This window comes from Nelumbo lutea, chromosome 2, assembly GCF_056320005.1.
Source record: "Nelumbo lutea isolate HS-2025 chromosome 2, American lotus-T2T, whole genome shotgun sequence".
In the NCBI taxonomy this organism is placed as follows: Eukaryota; Viridiplantae; Streptophyta; class Magnoliopsida; order Proteales; family Nelumbonaceae; genus Nelumbo; species Nelumbo lutea.
In genome coordinates, this window is record NC_142685.1 from 46,504,883 (window position 1) to 46,529,147 (window position 24,265).

At 37.3% G+C, this 24,265-nt stretch overlaps 1 protein-coding gene across 1 annotated transcript; it reads right to left on the bottom strand.

The window, feature by feature from the left end:
- Positions 1–1,584: 1,584 nt before the first annotated feature.
- Positions 1,585–15,251, bottom strand: LOC148870369 (U-box domain-containing protein 44-like). The gene is made up of 5 exons (XM_088967585.1): positions 14,527–15,251; positions 13,635–14,426; positions 7,447–7,753; positions 5,891–6,355; positions 1,585–2,889 (listed from the first exon to the last, which is right to left on the bottom strand). Exons 1-5 carry the CDS (start codon positions 14,956–14,958, stop codon positions 1,769–1,771), a joined length of 3,117 nt encoding a protein of 1,038 aa, XP_088823711.1. The 5' UTR covers positions 14,959–15,251; the 3' UTR covers positions 1,585–1,768.
- Between the last annotated feature and the right edge of the window lie 9,014 nt (positions 15,252–24,265).

Below are 24,265 nucleotides of genomic sequence, written 5' to 3' on the forward strand. Positions count from 1 at the left end.
AATACTATATATTATATAAATACATATAATTTCTGGGCTTGTCGGTCTTAGGGCTTGCTTGGACCAGGCCCAGGTGGCAGTGGGATTTTATCCCAAGTCTTACTAAACCAACTAGAGATACCATCAACATCAGTTGGTTGCCACCTGTACTGAGACCTCTAAAAACAATTTGAAGTACGAAGTAGGTGTTTGGGATCAATGCCATTTCTTCAAAAATGGGTGCCACATCAGCATTACATCAGAAATTTGTTTTTTGAGAAAAAATCTGCTGGTTGGTTGGCCATTTTTTTGAAAATCGTTTGGTAAATCATGCATTGGAAATGGGGAAATGTGTGATATGAGAAAATATCATTAATACTCTTTTTGGTATTTTCCCATTTTTTTTACTATTGTTAGTAATTGTGTGTTGATGTGACATTGAAAAACACCTATGTGGCAGCAACATCAATGGTAATAAATTGAAAACCTGAGAAAATGTTTTACCAGAAAACAACATGCTTATACAACACTATTTTCTGAGAAAATGTCTCCTAGGAAACGGCATTGACCCCAAACACCGCCGAACATATGAAGAATGAGAGAGCTCTCGGATCTCAATTAAATGGATTAAATGGAAATGGCAGATTGAAATGGAACCCATGGAAAATGTCAATGTTTTAAAAAATGACCCGGAAATGGAACCATTTTGGTCACCAGTTTCCGGGTCAACGGTCCAACCATCCGTCCATTCTGACAGCAAAATTAAAAAAATTAAAAAATAATTAAGAAAATAAAAAAAATGGTCAAAACCGTTGAATGGGTCGACGGTTCGATCGCCCATATCAACGGTTTATTGACTTTTTCAACAGTTTTTGACCAGATTCCGGGTTTTGGATAAAACAAAACCGGTTGCCTGAATGGTTCCCAGGCCAAAAGGTTCAACCGTTTGGGTCAATGGCGGTTCGAAGACGTTGAAAAATATAATTCAAAAAATTTCAAATGCTGATGGATGATGCAAATCTCAGTATTGAACTTTGAGACCAGTAAGGCGTTTTCAAAGCAGTCCGGATCAGGTTGGCACAGCATTATACGCACGTTCAATGAGCACCTAGAAAATTTTTTGAAACCGAGACCTCAATCCTCTTATCCAAACCCTAAATCCTCCGTTATGCCATTCTGCACCAGCGAATCTATTTAAACTTTGAAGATATACTCAATGATCGGTTCGACAATGGCGTTAGCTTGAGCCATTGGCTTCAAAGGATTTAGGGTTTAATCGTTTGGACAGGGCAAACCAAAGAGAAGATGAATTGGGAAAGAGGATAGAAGAGATTCTTTTGGATCTCTTTTGTTTGTTCAATAGAGTCGAGAGTGTTTAATTAGATGGGCGTTGCTTTTTTTGGTCTAATTTTAAATCAAAATTACTGAGAGCATAAGCGTTTAGATCGAACTGAATTTTAGCGATATTCGAATCCAATCCGATAACGAATCAGATTTTCTAATCCCATTCGATTTGTTTCTGATTGTTTTCATTGTACAAGTGAAATAACACTTTGCCTAAAACAGAAATGCTGCCAAAACATGAATACTGAGTAAATCAGGGTATGTCTACTAAAAACCAAAAGAAAACATTCTCACTTTTATTGTAGTGGTACTTGTATAATTATACAACAACATTCTTGATTCTTCTGGTAAGTCAGAGACGCACAGTAGTGCAACCTTGCATGGGTACAGGCTACAGCTGAAATGTGCAAGAGAAAATGCTTTCAAAACCAAAACACTCGATAAATTATCTTCGCCGTCCTCGAGAGTGAGTTGAGTTCTTTCCACTCATCCCCGACAACTGCTTTAGGTTGGTCAGAGCATCCTGAGCATACCTTTTTGTGTTTACATTTCCATGCTTAAAAGCTTCAACCAAGGCCCTGACCAGAGTCTGATTGACAGAGTGCCGCTGTGCATGGCTGTCCACTCTCAAGACCCTATCTACTATCAAAATTGCCTTATCTTGAAGCTCCCCTGGCCGGACCTCCGTAAATAACTTGATCACAGTATCAATTACACCCAATTCTTCAAGTTCATCAACGGCCCGTTTGAGACCATGAGAAGTCCCAGATGACACAAGGGTATAAAGCGCCTCCACTGCAGCAATTTGAACACTGGTGTCTTCATCTGCCAGAAGATCAACAAGAGGTTTGATGCAATTACCCTTCAGCAAGCAAAACTGGCTGTCATCCTCACATGCCACATTATGTATGGGACATGTTGTTGGGACCATAAATGCCCTCCCACACATGAACATCAGGGAAAAACATAACCCAGGTGGAGGCTGGGGTTCTGAATCCCTTACTGCAGCCAATGCCCTTCCAGACTCGGACAAGTACTTCAAACCAAGAGCTGCTCGTTGCTTCATTCTTGAATTCAAGGGAAAGCCAAGCTGCTCAGAGAATATTGTCATCAGATTATGCTCTTGAACCACACCCTGAATTATTGGATCGGAGCTCTTTGAGAAATGCAATAAGATGCCAATAAGGCCTTCCACCATACGTGACGTTGCCCGAGAGGTCCTCTGACTGGAACTACGACGATGCTCTCTGAGAGCAATGACTGTCCATCCAACAAGACTGGTTCCTAGAACTGTTTTCACCTCATCATCAAATAGTGGGAGGTTAGCAAGTATATATGCAGCCTCTGATCTCTCATCATCTGTGCATTCGTTATCTAATAGTTTTTCTTTCAACAATGGAATTTTGTTAGAAGCTCTTAGCCCATCAACCAGGACTTGGCCCAATTTTTCTGAGAGTATTCTTGTAAGCTTAAAAGCACAAATCCTATGGTCAGCTTCTTGGTGTTCCAGAAACGGTATAATTGCCTTGATGCCATCACTGGATTTTATATGTCTAGCTACTCGATCTGCATGAGAGAAATCTTGTCAGCATATAATAAACAAGATAAGGAATAACATTTTAGCACATTCAGGCAGCAACTACGGATGTGGATTACCATAGAATGTTAGAATAACGCTTCATTTTTGTACTCCTTCCAAACTGAGCCCAAGTAACATTGATATGTTACACGACATTCATCTTGTACATTAGATGTTCATTTATGTCAAATAAGTTTGGGGATAAAGGAAATGTTAGATAGGAGTGTCCTCAAGAATCTGTGGAGTGTTATACTCCAATGTGTTTCTGACACACACCTCCATTAAGGAGAGTCCATGCAACAGTAGCAACACTGACCACAACTTGTGTATGCAACACCCAATCTGGAATTTTACATATAAATATAGTTATCTACCATGCATAAACTAAATCAGATTCTTTTAATTATGCAAAAATAGCAACCAGTTAACCAGGTGTTTTAAGTTGGGTCAATTGTTTGAAGATGGTTCCCAACCTCAAAGTAATTCTCCTTCCCTCTTAATTGCTTTTTTTTTTTATTTAATTGAAATAAGAAATACATATGAGACATTCTGTTTAGCAGTTCCTCCAGTTTTCTGGAAGGCTTCCAATCACTCCTTAGAACCCTTTAAAATGATCCAACCAAATCTCCTTTCTTCTCTATTTCAATTTCCTTAATTCATGATTTCATTTTTTCCCTTTTCCACTTTAGAAATTTTTCATCTTCTTGTAGAAAATTAACTCAGTGGCCTACCAGACTTTGTTCTCCCCTCATTACAATCTACTTAAACTATCTACCAAGTTTTATCACTAAATTCTTTCTCTAATCCAGGTTTTCTTTCATGAAGGACTTTCATCTTTTTGACTTTGTGACTAAATTGCTCAAAACCCTTCAAATTAAATCATCCATTCTCATTGTTTTCATATCGAGAACAAATTATCATAGAAAATGCTAATGTTCTATTTTATGGCCTACTTTTCGTAGATTTCACTATTTTCTAGACAGATGAAAAAATAAAACTGGAAAATAAGCTATTTTGACCTAAAAACCCTTCCAAGTCAAGTCACATATCCTAGACAGACCTACCTGTCCTACACCACAAGACCTACCAATTAATTATGGAGAATGCTCTTGCCAAGGATGGAATTTTTGGTAGCAGGTTATTGGGGATACTTCTTCTTTTGTACTGGGGTAGTGTGTTGTATTTTGGCTTTTCTCCTCCATCTTTGAACTAGTTATGTCATATGCCCCTCGTCTTTAGTTGGAAAGATGATTGTATGTATCTTTCCATATCTCTGTTGAAACAATTGTGTGTTGTTGGTCAATTTAAATTATTAGCAGAAGAAAAGAAAAGAAATAAGGAAGAAGAGAAGAGAGAGAGAAGAGAGAAATGAGAAGAGAAGAGAAGAGAAAGGTTTGGAGAGTTCTAATCTGTCTGGCGGTGCCAACTTATGTTATTATATATAGGGCGACCATAAATAAAAGGGAAAAGACCCTTATGCCCCTATTGTAGTCAAAGTACATAAAAAAGTAAAAAAGGCTATTTTAACCAGACCAAACAGGCCCTAACTAAGCAGAATACAATCATAAATATAAAGAAAAACATTCCAACACTCCCCCTCAAGTTGGGACATAGATGTCAATCATGCCCAACTTGTCACACAAATTACTATGTCGCACATGATGAAGGCCCTTGGTGAAGATGTCTTCAAGTTGTTCTTCTGAACTGACATATGGAGTGCACACTTCTCCACTCACAAGTTTTTCTCTAATAAAATGATTGTCAACTTCAATATGTTTTGTTTTACCATGGAGGATTGGGTTAGCAGCAATGTTGATAGCAGCTTTATTGTCACAATAGAGTGGCATAGGTTTATTAACTACAAAACCCAGCTCACCTAACAGGTTTTTTATCCACATGATTTCAGCAACTCCATGAGACATAGCTCTGTATTCCGCTTCATCACTGGACCGAGCCACCACCCTTAACTTCTTACTTCTCCAGGTGACTAAGTTTCCTCCCACAAAGGTATTTTAGTCCATCAAAGGGAATTACAGCCATGGGAAAATCATATCCATCCCCCCATTCATTCCGTTTTGACCTCCTAAAATCCCAAAAGTTGCATAATTCTCAGAGGACATGAGTCAATAACACTTTTCAGTTTCAACACACACCTTAAGATCTCTCCTAATACCCAAAAAGGTTCAAAAAACACACTAGAGATGCAGTCCACATGCACACACTCTGGTCTGGATACAATCTGAACACAGACCAGCTCCAATTCTCTTAAAAAAATTCAGGTTGATTTCAGCACTGCATAAGTTTAACAGTCCCAATCCACCAATTTTCCAAATCACCTAAACACACCAACTACTAGGAGAGATCACAAAGCAGTGAAGTCACACCAAAACTTGGTAAAAACAGGTCATTTGTGACCTACAAGTAACCCATTCTCAGGTACAAGATCACACGATCCACAGAAAGTCCGAACCTCACAATTCGTCTGACTGCATTCAGCAGTCTTGTTACATAGGGTTTTTCTTGGTACACGACCAAGAGAAAGAAAAAGAAAAAGGTAAAGCAAACTTGTACCAGTCTTAGGTCAACTTCTCTGATCTCAGTTGAAGAAGACAGCAAGGTAAAGAAGAAAGAACTAGTTCGATATGCTCTCTGACCCAGTAGAACCACTCTGACACCATATTAGCAGAAGAAAAGAGGAGAGAGAAGAGAGAAAGGAAAAGAGAAGATAAAGGTTTGGAGAGTTCTAATCTGTCTGGCGGCGCCAGCTTATGTTATTATATATAGGGCGACCATAAATAAAAGGGGAAAGACCCTTATGCCCCTGTTGTAGTCAAAGTACATAAACAAAGGAAAAAAAAGGCTATTTTAACCAGACCAAACAGGCCCTAATTAAGCAGAATACAATCATAAATATAAAGAAAAACGTTCCAACATAAATAAATAAAATAGCTACAAAATAACTAATTAACATGGAACTGATAAACATACCTGACGCCTGAGGAGAAGAGGAAATTCCATAAAGGATCTGAAGGACTGCAACCTGACATTTAGGGGAGGCAAAAGATAGAAGCTCCAAAAGATTACAGATGATGGCTTCTGAATGCATCAAATTTCCTTTCTTGTCAGCAGATGCCAATTCCCAGTGCCCTGGATTTGAGACTATGTTTGATATGATTGATGCAGACAATTCCTTCACATCAGACAGAACATCTTGGTTTCTCAAAACAATGTCTGTAAGGGCAGGAAGCACAGCAGAATCAACAAGGATGGTAGCATTATCATCCAGGGTGGATAGATTATACAATGCTTGCAAGCTCGGTTTCCTTTCTCCTGGTCTGGACAGCATATCAACAAGTATTTTAGCACCTTGCCTAGCAATTTGTTCTTTACCACTATTTGTCAAAGTCATCCTTCCCAAAATTGATGCCATATCTGTTCTAACTTCACCGTTACCTATTTCTCAAAAAGGCCATAGGATCAAGTTAATAAAAACACCTGAAAATAACTAAAATACAAATTCCATATGGTTAACAAGAGTAATACAGAATACCTAAAAAATTTAAAAATTAAAAATAAGAAAAGACAAAGGCTCTTTTTTTACAATCAATAACAAAATAGAAGAAAGGGGAAACAGAAGGAGATGTGAAGCAAGCCCTACCACCTAAAAAGAACAGACACAGAGCAGCTATTCCCCCTATACAAGCTTTTTAAAACCCACTAAGCAGAACAGAAACAAAACATCCCCCACAAACAGAAAAATGAAATCCTTGAAAACCACACAACCCATTTCACAGTCAAACATCACCTCCAAATACCTACACAGATGGAAAACAAAGTAAAAACCCCCTCCCCACACCCTGAATAAAAGAATCATCTGCACAGCTCTTTATTATGCCTCTGAAGAAAACAAGGACGGTTCAGCCCCTACCATCCATTTTGTTTTGTTAGCGTGCACAAAACTCAGAACCTGCATTGAAATTTCTAAATTGGGCCGCGTGGGGTGGGGGGAGGCGAGTTCTGACCTGACCAGGACACCTATAATTGGGGGGGGGGGGGGGGGGGAGTTGCGTGCACAACTTGGAAGTTCTTTTTTGATAATATAGCCTTAATAAAAATGACAGTAAATAGTAAACTGTTTATATGTTGATAAAACAAATGCTTTTTCTAAACTAAAACTCTTATATACAGTATAAAACCTACCTTTTAAACATAAGATGTAACAAAAAGTACAAGAAAACCATGATGCATTTATATATTATTAATTACACAATCAGTTCTGGTCTTAATTGGTTTGGAAAAGAAAAAAAAACAGTCCCTGACCCAATTATAATTAGAACACAAAACTCAAAACCAGAACCGGTATAATTGGTTCAGTTCTATCAAGTAGACCCAACTCACTGACAGCATTAAGTTCTTCAGTTTGGTGGATAATCTCGATCTCTTGGTTTCAAGGCAGTATGTCATCCATTTGTGCCATGGCCCCCATCCCAGTGTATATTTGAACTACTTTGGGTGGTAGAAGTAGTTGATCACATAGAGCTTACCTTTGCATAGTCGAGTAAGTAAAGGTTGAAATCTTCCTGCTGCTGCTAATGGCTCAACATTATCCTCAACTTTTTCCATCCTCTTCAAGATTTCCTCAGCTAGATTAGATAAACCAGGATGCTCCAGATTACCAGCCATGCTTGAGAGGACAACTAGGGCCCCCTTCTCTGATGCAATTTTTACACAACAACTTTCATCATTTGAAAATTCCAGTAATACTTTCACCGCATACTCTCTCTCTTTCTCTGACCTCCCAATAAGACTACGTATAGCCAATCTAATGGTACCTTCTTCTAGCATTTTTACCTAAAAAACCAAAATTTTATCAGAACTTGGTCACAAGGATGCCATCCATAAATTTCATGTATTAATTCTACAATATGAAAATAAAGTATAACAATATATCTACAATGTTCAATTTGATGAAATTAAGAAACAAACACTTGAGCATGGATGGCAATTTTGACAAACATTTAGGCTGGTCCATGTCAATTTAATCAGGAAAGAAAAATATCTATACATTAAGGTTATAACTACTGCAGCACCATAGGTACCATTGGGTTTTCAGTAGCCATGTTTTGTCAATTAAACTATCAAATAATTTATGCAACCTACTAGCCAAAGGGGAAAAAAAAAAGATCCTAAATGTGCTGGTCAATTTGACTTCTCTTGAAAGTAATTTTAGTGTTATATGAATAGAGATAATCTAAAGGAACAAAGTAGTTTAAAGGTCATATTAGAGAGCTCATTAGATAGATTATTTAGTTATCCATCCAATGATACCAAGATCTTACATATCTGACATATTTTGAGAGAGTTATGGTATTTTAATGACAGGGTATCAATTTTTTATAGGATTTGAGTATTTCTAAACTTCTAGCATACCTTAGATTTGCTTTTTTGTTTGCTTGGTGGTGGTAGAATTAGTAGTGGGTATTTAGAGTTATTTTTAGGAAAGAACTTCCTTTTTAGATCTAGTTCCCATTGATGGAAATTAGGACGCTTATGCGCTCTCAATTTAATGCTAATAAAATCCATTTGATCTGGCTACCGAAAAAAGTAAAAATATTTTTCCATAAGATGTAATTTTTCTTTCATTTTACTTTACTCTTTGATTCTTTCATGCTATATAACATTTAGTGTTAGTTAATTGGTACTTCAACTAGGTAAACTAACTTATAAAAGCACTAGACAAACAAGTTGAAACTAACTGGTTTAAAAATTAAAAAATATATATAAAAAAACACTTAAGAAGTAGCTACACAGGGACCTAATTGCCTAGGCAAGGTGTTCCCCCATCACCTAGCTTCACCTTAGCTAATGGCTTATAAGCAGTTTTAAAACTTAATTCAAAGCATTAATGTCAATTTTCATCATTGCAGACCCCCCCTCCTGTAAGTCTAGGAATACGTGTCATATTTCTGATTTTCATGATAAATAAAACTAATGTATGTATCATCAACCACAAATGGGTGATGATGGAGAGAATGGAAAGCATTGTTAGATAAGCAATTGGAAGTGATTTATAGGTTCTTGAGGTCAACCAAGGGCTATCAACCTATGTATTTTTTCTTGAAATTTTACCTAGACATTGATATTTTTATGTGTTATTTCTCTCTTGTGTAGCTGCTTCTCTTCAACGGGTAAGGTATTTGTGTCCCCCCCCCCCCCCCCGTGTAGGTTCCTTTGGATTATTAATAAACTCCTTTTTCTTAAAAGAAGTGTCATCAACCAAGAAGAGAAAGATAATGGGTTTTTTCAGTTGCAGACCCCTCCAATGTAGTAATTGACCAAATCCTATAAATAATTACTAAAGCTAGAGTAATTGTAGGTTATCCTTCTCCTTCTTCTATTTTTATTGCACTCTATTGCAATAGCTTGCCCATGCTACAGATATAAACTTGGTTATTGAGGAAAAAAATTTGAATGGTTGAACCTAAGGAACCATCACAATTAGATACATTGTAGCGATTCACCAAATCCTACAAATAATTACTAAAGCTAGAGCAATTTTAGGTTATCCTTCATTCCTTCCCCTCTCTTCTATTTTTCTTGCGCTCTACTGCAACAGCTTGCCCATGCTACAGATATAAACTTGGTTATTGATGAAAAAATTTTGAATGGAACCTAAGGATCCATCACAATTAGTTACAGTTAATGGTTGATTTCCTTTACTTCTTTATCCAACATGCATAACATACCAGTCCATGATACACTATGGACCTGAAAATTGCCCAACCTAGAAACTCTATGGGACTGCAAGAAAAAGTTTATTTTTCTCATCTGCCCCTTATAGATGGTCAAAACCTGCAAATAATTTAAGTGGTTTTGTCAGATACCAACCTGATCCTAGTTATGTTCATTTTACTCTTTTTTATTCAGCAAAGTTCCAAACTATTCGACCTTGAAACTTATAATTAGCCCATAAAACCTATTTCAGTACTTCCCCTTTCCCTCCATTCAAAACCCCAACTTTGTAAAAACAATTCCACAATCCCCAAAGCTGTCATTATCACATATCCAACCCCGATGTTGGATCTTTCAGTGCTTATCCCCTCAAATCTCCTCATTAGATGTTTTTATATAATATAAGTATATTCATTAAAAGAAAAGAAAAAAAAAAAAGGAGAGAGTATACAGGCTTTGCAGCCCATACTGCAATTTCAGAAACTGGTGTACTTAATGCAGAAGAAAAGACCTTTCTTATGTTTATCCCCTAACTGGTGTACTTTATGCAAAGCACAGAATGAGGACTGTTACCACTTATTGATTTCCTGTCCTTTTGCTGCAGCCATTTGGAATTGGTTGTTGATTTGTTTGAATGCAGGTGGAACTTGCCGGCTGAGGTAAATTTGCTGTTTTCTCCATCTACCTTTGTGTGGACCACAAGAAGAGGGAAAATTATGTTAAAGTGTATAAGAGCAAATCTCTTTGGACTATTTGGGAAGAGAGAAATTCCAGAATTTTTCAGGAGAAGGAAAGAACCATTCTTGAGGTCAAGGAGTGTATATTGACAAGGACTATTTTGTGGCTGAAATCCTTAATGCTCTTTGAAAATTACTCCTCCGATGATATAATGAGGAATTGGTCTGTAGCTGCCCTCACTTCTTCTAAGAAGCCTAGAATTCAAGTAACTTGGACTCCGCCTATGGAGGGTTTTGTTAAGATGAACTTTAATGGGAGTAGTCAGGGTAATCCAGGACTGTATGGTATTATTGGTGGTGTACTGAGAAATGAGAACAGCAGCATTCTTGCCCTTTTTTCGGGACCGGTGGGAATAGGAGACTATGTGAGGGCTGAACTCCTAGCTGCAGCACAGGGGATACAGATTGCTTATCAACTTGGAGTGCAGAACTTAATAATTGAAGGAAATTCCAAGGTGGTAGTAGGATGGTTGGCTAACCCGGGTACTGTCACTTGGGACTTTAAGGATATTTTAAAAAAGGTTTAATGGCTTTTGAGGGATATGACAATAAATTTCAGTGGGTGGGTAGATTGGCTAATGCCTTGGCTGATTATCTTACTAAACAAGGGGCTACTCGGGTTTCCTTGTATTGGGCTTCTCTGTAATTTTCTTTGTCCTTTGTTCTGTTTATTAACTAAAGGGTTGATGGTATCCTCCATCTCCCCTCCTTAAAGGAGAGGTAGCATCTCATGCCTCTCCCTAAAATATCATTTCCCAATAAATCTCTAAGACAAAAAGACTACAACAAGGACCTTCTCTAAAAAAACACATAAGAAGACAAAGATAGGCCAACCCCAAAAAATTGGACTAGATACAACTACTTATCTACCACTAATCAACTGACTCAACACACCAAAAGCATTACTGACCAAACACAAACAAAATATTGATGTAACCAACAAAAACACTCGTGAAAGACAAAATCCAGCCTGTCTATACATCCTACAAATCATTAAGATCGTTTTCAGAATGAAAACCATCTTCTGAAATGTTCAACCATCTGCACCTAGAATTCTGAATTTGTGAGTTAATTAAATTTTCCTCGACAGCCCTGATTTTCTGTAATCAGTGTTGGTTCTGTGCTGTTCCTTTTTCTGAAAATATTCATTAAAGCTGCAAAAGAATGCAGATAAGGGGATGCATACTGAACGAAACAAGAAAAAAACTATTAAGTCATCAGACAAGAAACAGTGGAAAGAGGAAGAGCTATTACCAATAAAGGTAACCTTCCAACATCCCTTCTGCCTAGATCATCAACCACAAAATTCAGATCCCTAGGCATACACCTCAAGGATAAATAAAATGATTCATTCTGCTTCATCCCCAGTGATGGGGATCAACATAAGGCATATCAAAAGAGAACCAAAGCCGCTCATTATGAAATACGTGGGGCCCACATGGGAGATGGGTTAGCTGTGCATCAACTTGGGAAGACCCTAGAGTCTTCAATCCACCTTAAATTTTTTTGTGGTTGAGCTTGCTGCTGGACAGGACTAATTTGGTTTTCTTACATTTCTGGAGAGAAAGGGTACTTTTGTAATTGTTCATGTTTAGTGGGTTATGTTTGGGAACAGGTCTTAGTCTAGTAATTTCCCTTTGTTTGGCTTTATGTTTGTAATTGTTTGGGGCAGGTTTAGTCTAATCTTAGCTTCTTTTTGTAAGTGGCTTGTTGGGCAAGCTAACTTAGGGGGCAAGTTTCTTCTTATTAAGCTTGTAAGTCTCATTTGGAAAGAGAGTTTTGGCTGATGAACAAAGAAGGTTTCTCTATAGAATTTGGTGTGATTGCCAAGTTGGGGTGTGATTTCCCTCACCCTTATGTGTGATTGGCTGATTGCCTATGGTTATCTTCTTTCTTTTAATCTGATATTTGTTTCTGTTCTGCACACCTACAACCCGAGTTTAATTGCAAGAATAGTGCTGAATAATAAAGGTCCTGCATCACCCAGTCTTTCAAATCTTCAATTAAGGAGTTGTAATGGTGGGATAGGATTTGAAAGAAAACATGGATCTTGATAGAGCATAAAGGTGTCATGGGATTCATGTAGCTCCAAATCAAACTCCCAAGCCTCCACAATTTCCATCTAGTCGGTAGATGAAAGAGAACGTGACTTCCAAAGACCAGCCATTAAGACTACTGATTGTTCAATGCCTCCAGCCATCGATAACTTGATCAGCACCACTTGCTTTGATTTATCAATAACCAGAAGAAAAAAGGATTGAAATAACACCATTGATCTTAAGAAACCTACAGGTTTCAACTGTGAAAATTGTTATTTCTTCAGATCAATGAGGTAAATTAGATTTCCAATACTTCAGCATAGCATTTCCTAAGCATGATTATCCAATCAATTGAATGATCAAGCTACATAAAGACCTAGAGGTCAACATCCTCAAACTCAAACAAAGACCATATACCAAAAAGGTATCATCTTAACTGCTAAAACTTGAAGATGAACTTTTTTCCAACCAGAGTAAAATACTCAAGTTATCTTTCAAGAGACATGATTCTCTGATAAACATTCACTTGATGATCATTTGCTAGTTAATAAAGATGCTTTTCAGAACTGCAATAGCCATTTGCACTTCTGACCAATATATTCTTTTCAGCCCAAAAGTAGGGCCAAAAATCAATATAGAAATCAATAATCATTTTGGTTGCTTGTAGAATGCTATATTGACCTTGTAGTGGGCGAATTGAACTTAATGCCTATGGTCAACAAATAAGTGGGTCAAATAAAGCTTGTTATGCTTTGGCTTAGCTACAACAGAACATTGTAGTCATATTGCACCACGTGATGAGAATGAGTGTACCAGCTTCAAGAAATATGGTCATAATGGGCATTGTTGCAAATTATGCACATTAACACCTTTGTACAACTCAAAATCACAAAAATATTTTCTTTCAGCTATCAAGATGCCTTCCAATTATATATTTAAGATGTGGAGCTCAAGTGTGTGCACACGTAAGAGGTTTGCTGAAACTATAACATCTGATGCTTCATATTTGTAATAAGTGCTAAAATGGATTGGTAATGCATTACAAAATTTTATTATTTGTTTTTGCTTTCTAGTTGGTATACCAGTAAATGATATTTGTCAATTTTCAACTTTCATAGATGTTATATTATAAAAAACCATGTTCAGCTTCTGTGAGCATGTTCTCCATATGCCAAATAGAACTAAAGAGATTAAATGTTTCAAAGGAAGAACAAATGTGCACACCTTGCTGTCTTCATCTTTGACCATGCTAAGTAAGGCCATAAGAGCTTTGCTTCTCAATTGCGACCCAATATTTTTTGAACTGTTTTTCAACATATTAATGATGAGAACAACAATGCCAGCGTCCCTTATTTTGTATCTACTTGATGGGTGCTCTTCAGAGATCTTATATATATTATCCAAAACCCGTTCGATGCAGTCTGCTGAAGGAAGAGAACCCTCACTAAGAAGCTGCACAGTTGATTTAATTTGAATGTCAATGTTCCTAGTGATCCATTCCTCAATTGCACCAGCAAGACCAATATTTGGCTTCTGCTCCAATGAATTGAGGACCTGTCCAGTAACAGGACATGTTGGATCGCGTCCATCTTCTATACACCGCTTAAACCAATATTCGATTGCCGTCCTTTCATAAGTCTGAGAAGATTCCAGGACGACAGGGTCCTTCATGACTTCCTTTGTCAATGGACAGATGAAGTTCTTGAAGGGTGGAATATGTACGTCCTCTTCTCTATCAAATTCCAAATTTTGCCCAGTAATGTCTGGCTCCACAGACCAATTATCAACAATTCTCTCCAGAGACATCAAAATCCGTCTCTCGGAAACAGAATTTGAGCGGGCAACATCGTTCTTCAAGAGTTCGATCTGCTCTGCTAGCCCACCGTGGTCTCCAGGCTCAGTTCCTAGTGCACGAGCTAAATCCATGATTATAGCACTCTGTACTGCTTTGCTTGTTTGTCTACCTTGCCCTTCTTTCTGTAAGGTGCAGAACACCCTCTCTTCGTTCTCCGTCACCTAATTGAAGCCTCATATATCTCAAATTCTTCCACATGGAAAAAAAAAAAGAACAAATAATCGGGGAATTAAAAAAGAACTGAGGGAAAATAGAACATACTCTGAATTGAGGTTGCTTCATTTCCCTGGAGAGATCGGAAACCTTCTTACGGAGGTCTGGGTTGTCCATAAGAGCCGACTCGAGCAGGGCTAGCCATCCTCCGATCGCTATCGAGCACTCGTGGAGAGATGCGCATAGGGGTTTGCAGTGGATTAGAACAAAGATTTTGCTTTTATTCCGATAAACTGATAACGTCTCCGCGGCTTTCTTCAAATCTCCTGCGATCCCTTTCAGTGAAGTTTGCACAGACGGGGAGAAGGTTTCCTGCGAAGACCTGGTGAAGTGATTCAAAACCAACTGAAGCCAACTGGTATACTCGGAAAACCGCCTAGGGATTTCCCAGAAGTAGTTTTGGTCCGGGTCGCAGATTTCCGATAAAGAGCGCCGGATGGACTGTACTGCCGGTGCCGGGGAATCAGGCTTCGAAATCATTTCAGGACAGGTTGACGGCGACGGAAGATAGGCATGTGTGTCAGATAGCAGGATGGTGGTCAGGTAAGTAATTACGTATTATCGGCAATCGAGGATTTGATGCGCATCTGCCATGGAATGGCGAAGCTCTTGCTTTTGATTCTTTGAATTCGTTGCATCCTCTTCGTCACCGTGTTGAAGCTACCGGAGCAAGAGTCAACGTTCTTGACATGGACTTTGACCAGCTTCGAACAGATGATTTGGTAAATTGCTGAAACCTACCTAAAATTTTTTATTATTTTGAAACATACCCAAGAAGCAATCAATCGCCTGAGCTTAATATAATACCGTACATGTGTTTCGAAGCGTGGGCGTTTTTTGGGACCGATTTTTTAGAAAAAACGCTCATGCTTTCAATACCCGCTTTAAAAAAAAAAACGCTTATGCCACATACTTAGTGAGCAATACTATGTTGTTTGGTAAGATGATTTTCATCATCGTTTTTCATGTATGTGTCGATAGGTAAGTATCACATAGGATACACATCAGTCAACCGTTGGGGGAAGCGGTTCACCGATGTATGAAATGCCAACATCGATGGAGTCCCAATTTTCAATGCATGCCCGATTTTTTAATAATCAATTGAACCAAACAATAAGATATATGGGCATTTGTTGAAACGCCTATGTGGATCTGATGTGGCACTCTTTTTTTTTAAAACAACCACGGTTCTAAACATCCCCATAAGCGCTGATGTCATGATCTCAACATTGCAAATACCAAAGTTGGATCAACCTAGCCCAACCCGGCACGATAGCCCACGGGCTATGCCAGGCCTGCCACAATGGTCCGCCCAGCACAACCCATAGCAGGCCACGCTCGGCCCGTCCAAAAACTAGTCATTGCCCCCCCCCCCCCAAGTCCCCCCAATGGCTAGTTTCAACATTTTTTTTTTTTATTTTGGGGGGGTGGGGGGGCTTACAAGAATACCCCCCTAACAGCTATAAACAACTATATAGGAGGGGTATTTATGTATTTTACTTATGGAAAGGAGAAAATGACACATGCCCCCCAATAGCTATATAACTAGTTTAGGGGGGTTTTTTGGGTAAAGCTATAAATAACTTTACAATGACCAAAATACCCCTCCCAACAATTAAAAAATAGTTAGTTTTTAGGGTATATTGGGCAATTGAATTATTTTCAATTTCTATAAATAGCCCTATGGCCCTTATTCTCTACCATTCTTCTCATCACACCAATTCAACAATCAACATTCAACAATTCTCTTATTCTCTTAATCTCTTTAGTCTTCCCTCTCTTAGTCTCCCATACATTCTCTACAATCTGAATGAACTCTGATAGTCTCAATGTCTCATATTCTGATTGGTTGATTATTTGATTCTCCAAATTAGCAATTTGGGAGGCTTGGAGTCTTGAACATTGTCACGTTGAAAGGCTTTAACCGTTGAAAATTAAAATCAAGTTGGGATTTTGAACCGGCAATCTGGGGTAAGTCCAATTAAGTAATTTGCCAAAAATGTAGAAAAGACTAGCTATTGTAGCCCAATTTATAAAATATTTAAAATAAATGATGTTGAGGGGAAGGGTAAAAAAGCAGTTTGCCAAAAATGTAGAAAAGACTAGCTATTGTAGCAAGGGCGGTACTAGCCATTTGACCAGACATTTTCTCACACATGAGAAGGAAGAAGAAATAACCAACAATTTAAATGAATTTTTGAAATAATGGAAAATAAATTTTAAAATATTGGGAGAAGTTGGAGAACATTTCTCGCCGTCAATCCTGCCATGGCACATGATTCGTGATCTACTAACCCCTCTGGTGTCTACAGGCTATAGTTCCATTGGAGTCGTGTTGATTGTTTTAGTGCAAGACCTACAGGTACCATTATACCACAGTTGGCTAGATGCAGTCACGGATCATGATGGAGAATATAGATTACAACTTTACAATTACAAGACAAAGGAGGGCATGATACTACTACATACACCGGATATTTCACCTGAAGCAGATGATAAAAGTGTGAAATTTGTTTAAATTGAAAATTTTAACAAATAACCCACAAATTTTTATTTTTTTTAATTATTGTAATTTTAATTTTAATTTTATTTAATTTGTTTTCTATTAATGTGATTTTGTATTTTCAATTTGTAACTATATTGTATTTTTTATATTTTATTAATTTATTCCATTTTCATATTTCATTCATCCAAGTATGAAGTATGAATTATCCAACCATTGTATAATTCAATATTTGTATGCTTTATAATTTGTATCATTATTCATTCAATTTTAAATGGAATAAAATTCCTATTTGAATTGTTTTATACTTTTATTTATTTATTTTTTGGGTAATCGTAAATTCGTAATCCATAACCATATCCATATGAGTATATCACCATATGTCCATATCCATTCATTCTAGCCCGGTTCGGCCCAAGCCCAAGGCTCGCCCTATGGCCCAGCCTGACATGGCCCAAGCCCGCGACACGGCCTGCAACCCGACTAGGCCCAGGGCTATGCCGGGATGACCCCTAGAATTTTCATCGAAGAGGGCATGATGAACCACGGGCCAGTATGGCACAACCCGCACTTTATATGAGCCACGTCGTGCTAATCCGACACAGCCTGCACTTTGTGCGAGCCATGTCGTACCAGCCCGACACAACCCGCACTTTGCACAAACAATGTCATGCCAGCCCGACATGGCCCACTTTACACCTCTAGGACAAAGGACCATGAGGTATATATGATTCACCCCAAATCCTATCGCCTATCAATTTGTAAATGGTGTACAAGCAAATGTTACTCATCACTCCCACAGAAAGCAAGGCAGTGGCGACACACAACCTATTCTCTCTCTCTCTCTATTTCTCTCTCTCCTTCTTCTTTCTTTCTCTCTCTCCCCCACCTCTCCAACGTAACCAAGAAGCAGAGCCACCATCGGCCTTCCCTGATTATGGCAGACGTTTCCATGAAGAGAAGACCATTCTCCTCACTCCTTGGTGTATGTGCAAGCTTCTTCTGTTGTCATATTCTTTTTTTTTTGTCAGCTTTGTTCTCCGCAAGAGCCATAACCATAACCGTGTTAGGATCCAACTTGAAGTTCTTCTACCCAGTCGTATACGATGGCGGCACATGGCAGGAGCTGGTCCTCTATGTACATTGGTGCCAAGCTACTCTTACCCAATAGTATTTCAAAACTCAAGTCTCGTTTGGTTTGCAGGAATAGGGATCGGGAATCAGAATCGGAACGGGCTATTCCGATTCTAACTATTTGGTTGGATGGAATCGGAATCCTATTCCCATTTGGTTGGCCCTTAGGAATGAAATCCCATTCCTGCTGATTTTAATTTCCATTCCCATTCCTGTTTGAACCAAACATACAATGAGATTAGACCATTCCGTTTCCGATTTCGGAGGATTTTGATTCCGATTATAACCCAAACAGACCCTCAAATTTATAGCGTTGCATCCTTCGCTGCCAGCGTCTACGAGAAGAACAAACTGTTCCAATTGCGACCCCTATTTTCTTAAGTCTCTTTTATAGTTTCTCCATTTTTTCTGTTCTCTTATGTCGTATTTTCTAGCCCCCACAAAGTTGTTGGATTCCAATGGGGTTTGATTGGTCAATTACATGAAAAAAATACACCTACACACATGTTTCGAAAAATAGTTTTTCTCTTATTAAAACTAGTTTTTAACTTATCCCACATTGAAAAATTACAAGAATTGTTTTGGGTTTTTTAATAGGAGTTGATTTACACTCCCTAGATATAAAGAGGAGAGTATAAAGTAGGGGTGATCATTTCGGCCTAGAAATTAAGGGACGGGCTTAGGCTTAATACTTCAAGTCCGGCCTGGGCCTGGCCCGGCCCGTGTATATTTAAACTTATACATTTTGGGTGTAATCTTTTATATATGACTGACATTGGCCCGAAATCAGGCTCGGGCTCGTATAGACCTGGACTAGGGCCTATGTTTTAGGCCCGAAACACTAGGCTGGGCAGAGCTCAGGCCTAAGCTATAGCCGTTATCATAAGTGCAAAGCCCGCCCCATGATCACCCCTAGTATTGGAGGCTTGCTACTACACAATGCACGTGCACGCATGTGCGGCGTAATATAGTGCGCCTTGCTTGCACCTGCGTGGCTTGTGAAGGGCGGCTTTGGCTTTTGGTGTGAGGTTGACCATTGATGTAATCAACGGCCACGATTTGATCAGGTGTGATCAAGAGACATCATTCAAAGTTAACAATCATTTATTGTTAACTACCTTTAATTGTGACTGTTCAAAGAGCCTTTTTTGAACCATCACCTTCCTCTACTCCATGACTCTTCATAATGTATTTAAGGAGGGTGAATCAAGCATTTGCACACACAATTTCAAAAATCACTTTGTCTCACTCTCAGTCCGGTCTGCTACTATCTCACAGAATGTTTCTTCGGAGATTCTTCAACTTTGCTAGTTGCAGATTCTCGCCCAATGCTCTGTTGTATCCTACGAACGGATTTACCTATAACATAATAGCAAATTCAATGGAACTGAGTAGGGGCAAATAACGTTCCAAAGGCAGTGTCTTCAAACACACCTTAGAGCTTTTCCTCCCAAGTTTTGGTGAACTCATTTTCCAACAATTTTATAACGTTATTTTGCAAAGGAGGCAAAAACAAGCATGACCTCGATCCAGATGATGAACCAAGATCTTATTTGACTAGACCAGTTTGATGGAGCAAACTTCAATTGATGGCAAGACAAGATGATTCACTTGATGGCAGAAATTGTACTATCTCCTAGATCCGGATCTGCAACCACTTCTTGAACCCATTGACAAAGATTTAGAAAAGTTAAATAGGAAAAATCAAAACGAGAAGATGATTCGCTTCTGTGGCAATGACATATACTGAACACCTTATCAGACCGACTCTACAACTTCTATAAGGAACTTACATCTCCAAAAGAAATCTGCAAGGCTTTGGATTCAAATACAAGGTGCAAGAAATAGGTACAAATAAGTATCTTATCGCAGAATACTTTGACTTCACGATGAATGACTATAAGCCCATATTGGAGAAAGTTCACGAACTATAGGTGATAGTCAATAAAATTTGAACCATTGATATCATTCTTCCTGAATCTTTTCAAGTGGGAGCAATAATTGCCAAACCTCCACCCTCTTGGAATGATTATAGGAAGAAGCTTCTGTACAAAGTTGAAGAACTTACCTTGGAGCAAATTCAGCAACACCTTCGTATTGAACAAGAGTCTCGGATTAAAGATAATATGAATAAGACCCTAGCCGGTATGCTAAACTCTAAGGTCAATTTTGTGAAAAATGGATCGAAAATGACTAATCCTGCATTACAAGTAAAGAAGATGATGGAAACTTCAGGAAGAGTAACAATAAGAAGGGATCTTACTATGTTTGTGGAAAGAAAGGGCATTATGCCTGAGTCTACCAACATCGAAAAAGTGGAATCGAGTATGCAAACATGGTGGAAGACAATCTGGTGGCCATGATTACTGAAGTCAACATGACAGAATCATCTTATGGATGGTGATTTGATTCAGGCACCACAATCCATGTGTAAAAGGACAACTCCTTGTTCAAAACATATCAAGAAGTGACTGATGGCCAGGAGGTACAAATGGGAAACCAAACATGTTCCAAAGTTGTTGAAAGAGGTAGCATGGAATTGAACTTCACCTCCGGAAAGACACTGACTCTTCTGAATGTTCTCCATGTTCCCGACATTAGAAAGAACTTGGTCTCAATAAATCTCTTCATGTTTCCAACAAACTAATCATGTCCAAGAATGTGATGTTTGTTGGAAATGGATATGGTTGTAATGGTATGTTCAAATTGAATACTAATGAAGGAAAATATTCTGCTTATATTGTTGACTCTTTCTCTTTACAACATGATAGATTAGCCACTTGAATTTTAAATCCATAAAATGCATGAGTAGAGTTGGTTTAATTGCTTATAATAATGAATTAAATGAAAAATATGAGACGTGTAAAATCTAAAATGGCCAAAAAACTTTTCCCAAGTATTGAGAGAATTTCTCAACTTCTAGAAGTATTTCATTCTGACATCTGTGAACCCAATGGTGTATTAACTATAGGAGGTAAAAGATACTTCATAACCTTTATAGATGATTTTTCTAGATACACTTATGTCTATCTTATGAGAACTAAGGATGAAGCCTTTGACATGTTTAAACTATACAAAACTGAAGTTGAAAATCAATTAGAAATGAAAATTAAAATCCCTAGAAAAATAGAGGTGTTAAGTACTTTAAGAATGAGTTTATTTCTTTCTATAAAGAATTTAGAATAGTACATCAAAGTTCTGCTCTCTATACCCCTCAATAGAACGGTTTGGCTGAAAGGAAAAACATAACACTTATAGAAATGATAAACTATATGCTGATGAAAGCTAATGCACCTTTAAACTTGTAGGGGGAAGCACCCTTAACAGCCTGTCATTTACATAATAGAATTGTTTTTAGAGTTAATAACAAATGTCCATATGAATTATGGATATGAAGAAAGCCCAACATAGCATACCTAAAATGTGGGGGTGCTTAACATATTATAGAGTTTCAGATCCTAAAATAACCAAGTTAAGACTCAGAGTAAAGAGAAGTATGTTTCTTGGATATGCAGAACATAACAAGACCTATAGGCTTCTAGATTTAGAGTCCAATATAATAATTGAAACTAGAGATGTTGAATTCTTTGAAAATAAACCATATTCTGAATCTATAGAAAATAACAGAGAACCTAAAAGAAAAACTTAGATCTCAATACCTATTGTTAACAATGAGATTAAAAGAAGAAATGACACAACTATAACACCTACTGTAGAACCTAGATGAAGTTAAAGACAAAGAACAAAGAAAGACTTAAGTTCTGATTTTATCTATACTTAGTGAATTGTATTCCTAGTCGAAACTGATAGAAAAAATATTTTAAATAAGATACTCATTATACTTAATATTGAAAATGACCCGAAAACCTACAATGAGGCCATGACCTCTAAAGGTGTTGCTTTTTGGAAAGAAGCTATAGATGATAAAATGGATTCAATAATGTCAAATAATACATAGATACTAGTAAATTTGCCTCCAGGATCCAAACCATTCAAATGTAAATGGGTATTTAGAAGAAAATACAACACTGGTGGAATTGTACAAACTTTTAAGGCTATATTGGTAGCCAAAGGATTCAGTCAAAGGAATGGATTGACTACTTTGACACATATGTGCCAATGGCTAGAATAACTTCCATTAGAACACCTATAGCACTAGCATCCATTTATCACTTATTTGTTCATCAAATGGATGTTAAAACTATTTTCTTAAATGGTTATTCGAATGAAGAAGTCTATATGAAACAACTAAAGGGATTTGTTCTTCCTGGAGATGAGAAGAAAGTTTGTAAACTAGCTAAATCTCTATATGGTATAAAACAATCATCCAAACAATGGCATGAAAAATTTGTTTCTTGCATTCTATCTTTTGGTTTGAAACACAATAGTGTTGATAGATGCATTTACTCAAATTTTACTTAAAATTATGGTGTAATTGTATGTCTTTATGTTGATGACATGCTTATTGTGGGTATTAATATGGTCGGCATAAATGAAACTAAAAATTACCTATCATCTATCTTCAAGATGAAATATTTAGGAAATGTAGATTTCATCTTGGGAATAAAAGTTAAAAAGTAGTATGGGTTATGCATTAAGCCAATCACATTATATTGAGAGAATATTTGAGAAATTTAAGCATTTAGATTTAAAGAATATAATACACTATATGATTCTAATATAAAGCTAAAGAAAATTCTAGTAGAGCAATTGCACAACTTGAGTATGCTAGTGCAATAAAAGGTCTGATGTATGTCATGCTTTGTACTAGACCTAATATTGTATTTGCAGCAAGTAAACTTAGTCGATTTACAAGTAATCCCGGTGCTGAGCATTGGAAGGCAATTGAGAGAGTTCTTGGGTATCTCAAAAGTACCTTGAAACTTGGATTATTTTATTATGATTATCCAATTGTACTAGAATGGTATACTAATGCAAGTTGGATTACCAGTAATGGAGATAACAAGTCCACCTCTGGATTGATTTTTGTCTTTAATAGGGGTGTAGTCTCTTGGGCATCTAAGAGACAAACTTGTATATCTCACTCGACTATGGAATCTAAATTCATGACATTGATGATTGTTGGAAAAAAGGCTGAATGGATTTGAAATTTATTATTGGATATAAAACTTTGGCCTAGTCTTGTGCCACCAATTTTCATTTACTATGATAGTGAGACAACTCTGTTAAGAGCCTATAGTGATACCTACAATGGTAAGTTCAGACATATAAGTTTGAGACATGAATTCGTTAGGCAATTGATTCAAGGTGAAGTCATCATTATAACTTATGTGAGGTTAAGTAAAAACTTGGTTGATGCCCAGAGAATTGTTAAGAACGACAACTAAAGAAATGGGATTAAAACCCTTTACTTAGTCATCTGTAATAGTAATCCAACTTGAACTGAAAAAACATTAGTATTGGGTTTAATGGGTAACAACAAGTTATAGCAATGTAATTGTTAGCACTAACATCGAGAAATTTTACATCAAAATATAAATCATGTTGTGTGTTATGATGATAGGGTTGAGTTAAACTCTTAATGAAGTTCTAAAATGTGTCAAATAACAGAACACATAGTGGAACTTCACCTACGTAAACATAAAAGTGATGTCGCTTCTCATGAGAGTTTGGGTTTGTTCTAAAGATTGTTCATGAAACCAAGAAAGAAGCACATTGCCATAACAATGTTGAGCAAAATTTGAAACTCTTGCGGAATCAAAATATTTATATGTATGAGTATCTCTGGTCTGGCTTGAAAGTAATTGGTTTAAAGTCTTGTCATCAATAAATTTGACAAAGCTCTGAGATATCTGTACTAGTAAAATGTTTAAGTTATAAAACATCTTTTGTATGCATAACTATATCATAACAGTTTGGATCGAGAGAGACCTATGTAATTGATCAATCAAAGTGGGGGATTATTGGATTTTAATCTTATTAGAGATTAAATCCAATGGGGTTTGATTGGTCAATTATATGAAAAATATACCTACACACATGTTTTGAAAAATAGTTTTTCTCTTACTAAAACCAGTTTTTAATTTGTCCCACATTGGAAAATTACAAAATTTTTTTTTGGGTTTTTTAATAGGAGCTAATTTACACTCTTTAGATATAAAGAGGAGAGCACGAAGGCTTGCTACTGTG